At 38.1% G+C, this 10595-nt stretch overlaps 1 protein-coding gene across 1 annotated transcript; it reads right to left on the bottom strand.

The window, feature by feature from the left end:
- Nucleotides 1–1247: 1247 nt before the first annotated feature.
- On the bottom strand, nt 1248–3790 carry LOC116107473 (G-type lectin S-receptor-like serine/threonine-protein kinase LECRK3). Its single transcript, XM_031393737.1, is given in 5 exon segments — nt 1248–2462; nt 2464–2933; nt 2936–3268; nt 3562–3624; nt 3724–3790. Coding segments are annotated over 5 exon segments (2148 nt in total).
- Between the last annotated feature and the right edge of the window lie 6805 nt (nt 3791–10595).

Here is a 10595-nt window from a genome sequence, read left to right as displayed (position 1 = left end):
AAATTGTTTGATTGATCTATGCTTTCTGAGCACTGATGCAACTTTTCTTGCATGGCCTAGATGTTAAATTGACTTTTTCTTCTTTCCCCTGCCTGCAGACTAACCCTTTTGATCTATTTGAGACATTCTTTGGGTCAAGTATGGGTGGTTTTCCTGGGATGGACCAAACTATTCAGAACACGCCGGCCTAATACTGTTACCAAGGGTGAAGATATGAGGTGATTAAAGTCATTGTTTTCATATGTATGTCAGCTGCTTGATTATCAATTTATATTGGCCGACTGTTGCAACAAATTTTCAACTCTATTTATGTATTTAATATGTAAAAATTCGTTATCCACGAAGATGGAAAAATAATTGTTTCCACTCATCGCTACTTCATAAGATCATTGATGTAAACATGTCAGATATGCAAATATACCAGTAGAGTGGTTTTTGTGGTGCTGTAACTTAAGCTGCTTGTTGAATTGTGATAATTGTTGTTGGAACTTGGAAGGATAAATATTGTGAATAATTTCGTTGCATTATTCTATAATTTAATTGGTAACAATAAGGAAAATAAACTAATTATCAAAAAAAAATCTTGACAGTTTTAAGATGAGTCGAACCAGAAAGAGAAAGAATTGAAAACCCCGTTCAAGTACCGTCCACTAGAGAAGAAAGAGAAAGGCCGGTACCTCAGACAGTACAAAATTGGATTGAGCCGATTTATGGTCTTCCAAGTCAACATCAGCCATCAGAATTTAAAGGTACAACAAATCCTTTAGTGGCAGAAGAATGGCTTAGATCCGTTGAGCGTACGACGACACTGTTTCCTATGACGGACAGGGAGAGGATTCGGTATGCCAGTTTCTTTTTTGGGGGTGATACCCGAATTTGGTGGGAATTAATGGAAGACACCCATGATGTTTCTGTGATGACCTGGGGTGAGTTCAGAAGAGAATTTGAAGCTGGCTAAGAATTTGGTTAAAATTCAAAAAATAAAACCAAATCTTTGATAGTTCAAAAACTGTCAAGACCTTTGTTTGACAGAGATTTCAATGACAGTTCAAAAACTGTCAATAAAATAATAATTAAAATTCTCACGTTATGTATGTATATTAGGTAAAAGAACATATACAAATACATTGAAAAAGACAAAAAAGGGTAGAAATACATTAAGTAAAACTAAAGTTAATGAAATGAAAAAACACTGAAATATTTAGTTACTTTAATTTCCATCACAGAAACATACGGTCTAAACTTAACTAAATGCTTGTAAGATAAGAAGTATGGTCAGGAGGGACTGGGATGTCTACCGTCCCTTCCAACATAAGTAAAACCTTCTTCATCGAAGGGCGAAAGGATGGCTCATCAATGATACACCAAAGTGCAATTTTTACCATTCTCTCCAATTGTTTCAATTCAACCTCTTCATCTCCTATTAGTTGGCTTAAATTCCTTGAATCAAAACATTGGTATGCCAAATCTTCAAGAATAACTTGATCCTCTGGAAGGTTTTGGTCTATACTTCTTTGACCACATATGATCTGCAACAATACAACTCCAAAACTGTAAACATCTACTTTAACTGTCACAGGCAATTTTCGATGCCACTCTGGTGCAACATATCCCCTTGTTCCTCTAATTCCAGTAAATGTTTTAGTTTGGTCAGGCTTCATTAACTTCGCTAAACCAAAATCAGAAATTTTTGCACATTTGCTATCATCAATGAGTATATTTTGAGGTTTTATGTCGCAATGGATGATTTGCGTCTCACATTCATCATGGAGATACAAAATTCCTCTCGCTATATCACGAGCAATGTCCATTCTTTCGATCCAATTACATTGTTTTTCGGGTGCAAAGAGTATATCAGCAAGAGAACCATTGCTCATGTACTCATATACCAAGACTTTGTTGGGTCCATCAAAGGAATAACCAAGCAAACGAACTAGATTCCTGTGATGGGTTCTACCAATAACTTTGATCTCAATTAGAAACTCTCTTTCCCCTTCAGCTAACACATTATCCAATCACTTGACAGCTACAAACTTTTGGCGATTCACTATAGTCCCTTTATAAACTGTACCTGAAGATCCTCTGCCAATCTCTTCCTTGAAACAATCAGTCAGTTTCTCAATTTCTTGATAGCTAAATATTATGGGAGCAATATCCTCACAAAACTCTTCATCAAGAATTCTTCCATACGACCATACATGACATTTGTAGATGACAATACCGAAAACTGCCACAATAACAAGTATAACAGCAACAAATAAAGAACTTACAATGATGATCATGTCCATTGGCGGGTATTTCTTGCCTTCATTAATCGGCAGATGGGGTCGGTCACCAGTAGAGGATACAGGGTCATATACCTTGACAAAAACAATATTGCTTTCATCTCTTTGCGTAAATCTCAAAGGAAGCCTTTGCATACTGCACTGACCATTAATATTGAATAACGCAGCTTCACAGATACTTACTGTCCTCCAAACAGGCTTGTTCACACTCCTCTTTGGTTTTTTGCAGAACCGAATACGGAACATCTTCGAAGACATTAATTTCCACTTCCTGCATGCTGTAAATCACAGTTCCATGGCTGTTAATGAATCTTTCAGCTGTGAAATTTCTTTTACAGCCTGAATATAGATTTTCCCGGTCAACATACACAAATCCTGGAAGACATCTACAGCCAGGTTGCTGGTAAGGATTCACAATACAATAGCTATTAAAGCCACACTGACCTTTGGGTTGACACTTATCTGTTGAAGATTCCCACAGAATTGACAATGCATTATTTTGTGTCAAATTATGAGAATACAGTCTGAATATCCCGTCCCAATCAATTTTCATAAAATACATTGTTCTTCCTATTGGAATCCCAGCTGTATAACTCTTTATGTTGAAGCCAGTGGAATTATGCAGGTAAAGATGGCCATCCGAATCAGGCTTAATCTCACATCAGCACCCAACCCATCTGTAGCAGATGCCCAATAAGAAGTTGCAACTGCGATTTTCTCTCTTGGGTACTGCACAAGGTTTCCATCACCTTGCATGGCAAGAAGGAACCTCCCCGTCGAAGGGTCAGTTTCTGAAACACTTAATACCAATTCCTGTCCATTCAGGAGGCTTTGACCTGTTAGAATAGTGTCAGTTGGATGATCAAAACTCTGCCATATTATTCCTCCACTCGAATTGTGAAGCACAAAGTTGCCAGAATCAAGCATGGAAGCATAAGAGGCGGGTCCAAACTCGCCTTGAGCTACAACAGGAGTCTCTTGGCCTCACGCTGATTGCATATTGGAAACAAGTATAAGAAGCAGGGTTGTTTCTGCAAAGATTAGAAGTTAAGTAGGGTTGTTTTTGTAAAGAAATAAAATTGTCACCACACGGTGCGTTTTGTAAGCTTTTGTATCAGACTATATAAAGTCTTCTGTAACTAATATTGAGTTAACAAATGTTTTAATAACAGAACAAGAAACAGAGTCTTTCTTCTTTCTCTCTCGATTCATTCATTTCCTTTTATTTTCTTTTTCAAGTCCGTCACTAATCTTTCATGGTATCAGAGCTGTAGACCAGCGTCAATGGCTTCAAATCTTGACTCCTCAAATGTTTCGTCAAAATCTGAAGTTGAGTCAGCTGAAAATGCAAATGCAAACAACTCAGCTGCTCACTCTACACTTCCCACCATATCAGTAAAACTCGTGGAGAAGAATTACAGTCATTAGAGGTCGCAACTTTTTCCAGCGTTAGCTTCACACGGTCTCGAAAGCTTTATCACTGGTGAGAGTATCTGTCCATCCATGTTCCTTTTTGAAAAGCGTATTGATTCTGATGAATTAGTGAAGAAACAAAACCCTAAGTACCTTAACTGGAAAAGAACAGATCAGTTTTTAGTTAGTTGGGTGTTTCGCAATCTCTGAATCCTTGTTCAGAACGTAGCTAAGTGTATCAGTGCGTATAAAATGTGGAACACGCTAGAATTGCATTTTCAGTCAATTTCGAAGGCTAGAACACTTCACTTAAGAAATATGTTGCAGACCACAAAAAAGGACTCTTTAAGCATAATGAGTATGTCCTGAAAATGAGGATTAGGGGATGAGCTATAGCAAGTGGTGTAACATTGGAGAATAAGAGTTGCTTTTGTATATACTAGATGGTCTAGGACCAGAGTACGACGCTATGTGGTAAATCTGACATAATAGTAGCAATGCAACCATTCAACAAGCTCAATTCATGCTTCACACATGAAATGAGACTGGAAAGACAACACTCGACACAACACTCGGCTCTGTCAAATTTTCATGAGCACTTAAACTCTGCCCTGTTTGCTTCCAAGCAAGAAAATACCACCAACTACTCTAATCCTCTGACTAACTCGTCTGGTCAAAGAATGCTTGTACCATTTCATGGTCAAGCTATTAGTCATGGACATCCACACAGCCACAATCTTAATGTTACAAACTCTGGTCCAATTCCTGGGTTAGTATATGCTGCAACAAGAAGTTTTGATTCTGGACAGAGCAATTATCAAGGAGCAAGTTATGGAGAACTGGTTACTCACCAAATACACAACACTCTGCTGGACACTTTCAGTTTCAAACAACATGGTAAGAGGCAGAGGCAGAGGTACAAGTTACTTCAAGCCGAGCTAGTTATGCCAAGGTGTGGTAAATCAGGCCACTCTGCCATCCAATGTTACCACCGATTTGACAGGAGTATCAAGGTTTTATTGCCAATTCTTACAGCTCTCAGATGCAGCCTATCTGTACAATCCAACAGGTCCTTCCTCAACTGTCACATTGAACACAATCTAAACCTGCACAAACCTAATTCAGGCAAATTACACACAACCTCCACACTACACACAACATTTTGCCAACGCCTTTCACAACAACTTTACAGAGTTTCATGATTATTCCACTCCTTTATGTCTAAGTCAAATGCACCACCTCCTGCAAACTTTCAATCAGTACAATATCACAATATTGTCCTAGTCCCTCAACTAATACTGGTCAATCTGTCAATCTTACACCCAAAATAGCTACCAATGAAGCACCTCAATCTTCAGCAACCTATTATCAAGCAGTGGCCTCTCCACAAACCCTGCAAGATCAGTCCTGGATATGGACTCTGGAGCCTCCAATCACATGACTGCAGATGGTTCCAACTTGGTGTTCAAAACTACTCACTCAGGAAGTTCAAAAGTGCAAGTTGGGAATGAGGAATCCATCCCTATTACTCAACAGGTATGATTGGTACCCTTCTTATGACACATCTATTGATTCATCTTAAGAATTATACATGTGTTCCCAACATTGCAAAGAACTTACTAAGTATTTCTCTAATCACTAAAGATAACAGTGTCATAGTGGAGTTCATTCTGACCATTGTTTGATAAAGGATAAGTGTAGTAGAGTTGTTCTTCTTCAAGGTGCAGTAAAGGATGGATTGTACCAGCTTGAACTGCCACAGTTTGTCAGCCCACTGGTTCATCGTCATCAGTTCAGTTTCATCTCTCCTTGCTGCTGGTCAGGTTTCAGAAACTTTTAATACTCTATCATAGCTATGGTTATAAGTGTTCTACTGATGATGTTCAGTTTACTACTGTTATGATAAGTTTACAAATTCAGATTTGTGTATGTTATGGCATGCAAGGCTAGGACATCCCAATGTTAGAACCCTTCATGCCATCTTGGACAAACTGAATGTAAAACACTTCTTGAGCAAAAATAAATGTTTCTTTTTGTGAGGCATGTTAGTTTGTAAGTTGCAACAGTGCCAATTTCCTATTTCTCACTCTAGAGCCAGGATCCTTTAGAGTTAGTGTATTCTGATCTTTGGGACCAGCTCCAGTCAATTCTAGGGAAGGATTCAAGTATTATATCATTTGTTGATGACTTTAGCGGTTTACTGGGATTATCCCTTGAAATTCAAATCTGAAGCTATGGAGCATTTGTACAATTCATTGCTTTGTGGAAAAACAATGGTTATAAACTAAAAGGTCTACAAACTGATTGGGGAGTGGAATATAGATCATTTAGTGGTTATTACAGCAGAATGGTATTCTGTTTAGGCATCTATGTCCACATTTACATCAACAAAATGGGCGAGTAGAGAGAAAACATAGGACTATTATAGATTTGGGTTATCCCTTCTAGCTCATGTGGTATGCCATTAAAGTATTGGGTGGCAGCCTTTAGCACTGCTACATACCTGATAAACAGACTACCCACCTCAGTTCTTGAATCTGCCTCACCATATTCTGTTTTATTTACACAGCAGCCTAACTACAACTGAATTGAAGGTTTTTGGATGTAGTTGTTATCCCTACTTGAGGCCATATCAGATAACACAAACTCTTCTTACTAAGAGAAGTGTGCTTTCTTGGATATAGCCTTGCCCATAAAGGATATTTGTGTGGCCTCTACTGGAGATTGTATGTTGCTAAGCAAGTTAAGTTCAATGAGACATATTTTCCATTCAAGGTGATTTGGTTCATTTACTTTGAATAGTTGCACATCTCCAGTTGAATTTAGTTTGAACACCACTGTAAATGGATCCTACCTCAAAGTGTTTCTAATTGTATAGAATCTACTCCACCTGCAGTTTCATCCAACTTACTTCTACAGAACATTATTCCCAACCTGATGTAACACCTGAATGTATTTCTGTTCCAGAACCTATAAACCTGCTGCCGTATCTAATCTGTCTCCAATATCAAAATACAATCTGATTAGACCCTGTTCAACCTACTATTTCACCTAATCTTGCTTCTGTATCATCAGTACACCTGGTCAGCTTGATACATCAACTATCAATCCAAACTCAACCTCCCTTGAATCAGATTTCACATGTCCTGGAATTAACCTGGAAGTAGTTTTCCACTGCTCAATACCTCATCTTTACACACACCCCATGGTCACCAGATCAAAGTCAGCTGCTTATCCTAATCCTGGTTCCATTGCTTATCAAGATGAAGTTACACACACTTCTATTCTTCTAGAACCTAAAACAGTACTGAAGCATTGTTAAGCTCTGAGTGGAAACAAGGCATGGACTTGAATATCAGGCTTTGAGAGCAAAAACATGGGAGATTGTTCTTATGAAGAACGAATGAATGTTGTAGGGTGTAAATGGGTGTTAGAACAAAATAAATTCTGATGGGACACTTCAGAAGTATAAGGCCAGGTGGTGTGCTAAAGGCTTCCAACAAACACCTGTCTAGATATTTGACACATTTTCCCCGGTTGTTAAGCAGCCACAATCAGAGTAATGTTATCCTATGCAGTGCATCAAAATTGGGAAATCCAGCAGTTGGATGTTAATAATGCGTTCTGAATGGGGAGCTCTCTGAAGCAGTCTTTATGCTTCCTCCTGAAGGGTATTCTGGTACTGCAGTAGCCGGGTCATCCTGAGAAGGTTTGTAAACTTCATAAAGCATTGTATGGCTTAAAACAAGCCCCTAGAGCTTGGTTTGACAAACTCAAAGCTGCATTGATAATTGGGGCTTTGAAAACTCTGTTTTAGATGTGAGTTTATTTTTTTAAAAAAGGATTCCAAGCTAATGTATCTGTTAGTGTATGTAGATGATCCTTGTAACAGGAATGATTCTCAGCTCATATCAAGTTGATTGCTGACTTGAATAGCAAATTTGCCCCAAAAACTCTTGGGACAGTGCAGTACTTCCTGGGTTTTAAGGTAAAGAGAAATGAGTCTAGATTACTACTGTCTTAGACTAAATATGCACATGATCTGCTCTAAAGGCAGGAATGGCAGACTCAAAGCCTTGCTCCACCCCATGGTTACTGGTCTTCGACTTGGAAAGGAGGATAATAAGGTGTTTGATCAGCCACATTGTACAGAGTGTCATTGGTGGCCTCTAGTATCTAACACTCTCTCGGCCAGATTTGGCCTTTGCTGTAAACAAGCTTAGCCGTCTTGCAGCAGCAGCCCACTGAAGCTCACTGGCACAGCATGTAAAAGAATTCTCCGAATGTTAAGGGAACAATGCAGCATGGCATTCTCTTTACAAAGAAGCAGCCTTTTACTTGAAGCATTTTCAGATGCTGATTGGGTTGGAGATGAAACTGATAGGAGATCACAGTGGTACACTGTTTTTCTTAGAGGCAACTTGGTCCAATGGTCATCTAGAAAACAAAAGGTAGTGTCCTTATCATCTACAGAAGCTGAATACAGATCTCTGAGTCAAACAACCACTGAACTTGTATGGATTCAGAACCTATTCAGGAACTTGGCATTCAATAAATAACACTCTGTCATATGGTGTGACAACATGAGTGCTGGGGCATTATCCTCCAATCCTGTTTTTCATGCCCGAACAAAGCACATCGAAATTGAAGTGCATTTGTTAGGGAATTAGTTACATGAAAATGTTAAAAGTGCAGTATGGTCATCTGAATATCAGATAGCTGATGTCCTAACCAAAGCTCTCTCTTGTTCACGTTTTGCTATGCTAAGGATAGGATAAGAAACTGTCACATCTGAACTTGTAACAAAGATCACCGCAGCCAGGAGATATAGTTGTGGTGGAATGAAATTTGCTGATGTAGCAGCTAACTGTCACTCTGAACTTGTAACAAAGTGATCCAACAGCCAAGAGATATAGTTTGTGGTGGAATAGAAATTTGCTGATGTAGCGTTAGAGTTCACTTCTGAAGCAGTTAGAATTTGCTGATTTTGTTTGATTGTAATGCAGTAGGAGATATGGAATTTGCAGTGTGTAGAAAAAATTTTGCAGTATGTGTAGAAGTATTTTGCTTCCAATGCAGTTGAAGCTTGTAGTGTTTATAGAGCAGAAGTTTTGTTTGAAATGCAGTTGAAGTTAGTTTGGCAGAAAAAGTTTGCTGAACATGTTGTTTGATTGTAATGCAGTAGGAGATATGGAATTTTGCAGGTGTTAGAAAAATTGTAGTGTGTGTAGAAATATTTTGCTTCTAATGCATTTGAAGCTTGTAATGTTTATAGAGCAGAGAGTTTTTGTTTGAAATGCAGTTGAAGTTAGTTTGTGCAGAAAAAGTTTGCTGAACGTGTTGTTAATGAAGTTTGAAATTTGGAATGTTTTTGGGAGAATATTGGTTTGAAATGCAGCAGAAAGTTTCTGCAGTTCTCATGGTTGTGATATAGTTTGCAGTGTGTGTAGAAGTTTTTGAAAGTGTAGCAGGAAGTTCTGCAGTTCTCATAGAAGTATTTTTGCTTGCAATGCAGTTGAAGTTTGCAGTGTTTTCTACAGTTTCCATGTTGTGATATAGTAGGAGTTTGCAGTAGGAGATTTGTTGTAATGCAGTTGAAGTTTCTGCAGTTTCCATGTTTGTGATATAGTAGGAGTTTGCAGTAGGAGAGATATGGCTTGAAATTCTGCAGTAGGAAATAGTCTGTGATATGGTTTTGAAAATTGGAATAGGACGTTCCTGCAGTCCTCATGTTTGAGACACCTCATGAGGAGCTTTGGCTTACGGGAAGTATTGATCAAGAGAGTTCAGCTGAGTTAGTTTAGGGGCTTTGGCTTACGGGAAGATATTGGAACAAGTATAAGAAGCAGGGTTGTTTCTGCACAAGATTAGAAGTTAAGTAGGGTTTGTTTTTGTAAAGAAATAAAATTGTCACCACACGGTGCGTTTTGTAAGCTTTGTATCAGACTCTATAAAGTCTTCTGTAATAATATTGAGTTAACAAATGTTTAATAATAGAACAAGAAAAGAGTTTTCTTCTTTTCTCTCGATTCATTCATTTCCTTTTATTTTCTTTTTCAAGTCCGTCACAATCTTTCATGCAGAACGCCTGCCTTCAGTATTCAACAGCAAACTAGCGTTGCCGGAGACTGGTGGATCATCTCGGTTCGCTGTCCAGACTACAGTTTTCTCAGGAATTCCAGCAAGAAAAATTCCAACAGCATAGGCTTTGCCTTGCGGATAAAATCCGAAGGCGTAGAGACCAGAGCGTGACAGCCATGAAGAGTTAGTGGTGGGTGCTAGAGAAGATCCTAGACTTATATTAAATTGTTTTCGTTGCGCATTAACATTAAAAGATGCACATAAGAGAAAGCATACAGCATGAAGGAAAAGAAAATGAAATATCTGCATCTTCTGAAATTATTTCGGATAAATTGATTCTGATTTTACGGAAGCGAATGAGAATGAAAACTCTGTAATGCATATATTTAAAACTGCGGAGGCCAAAGTCTCCCACTACAAGTCAAACTTTTGACTCATAGGCATGTATGTTGATTTCATTACCTTTGAATTCACACGAAGAATCAGAAAATATCAAAATATAACTACTGTAGAACGTCGACTCGGTCATATATACAGTAGAAAAATAAGTACGAAGAAAAAGACATACATAGATGTGCATACAATTTATGAAGATTAACATATTTTCAAAACTATCAATACCATATTATCATGGACATCTAATCAAGAACCGAAGATCTTGTTTTACGTTTTTATAATCTTAAAAGTAATGCGAAACTATTCTCAATATCCTGATGCAACAATTATACATGTCTGACATATCATGTACTCTAATTTGTTTAAACTATCTCTAATTTAAAATTGAATAATACTTTGGGTACTAACGGATGGGTACTA

Source organism: Pistacia vera, unplaced genomic scaffold (genome assembly GCF_008641045.1).
Source record: "Pistacia vera cultivar Batoury unplaced genomic scaffold, PisVer_v2 Contig539, whole genome shotgun sequence".
Classification (NCBI taxonomy): Eukaryota; Viridiplantae; Streptophyta; class Magnoliopsida; order Sapindales; family Anacardiaceae; genus Pistacia; species Pistacia vera.
This window is presented reverse-complemented; position numbering and strand designations above follow the sequence as displayed.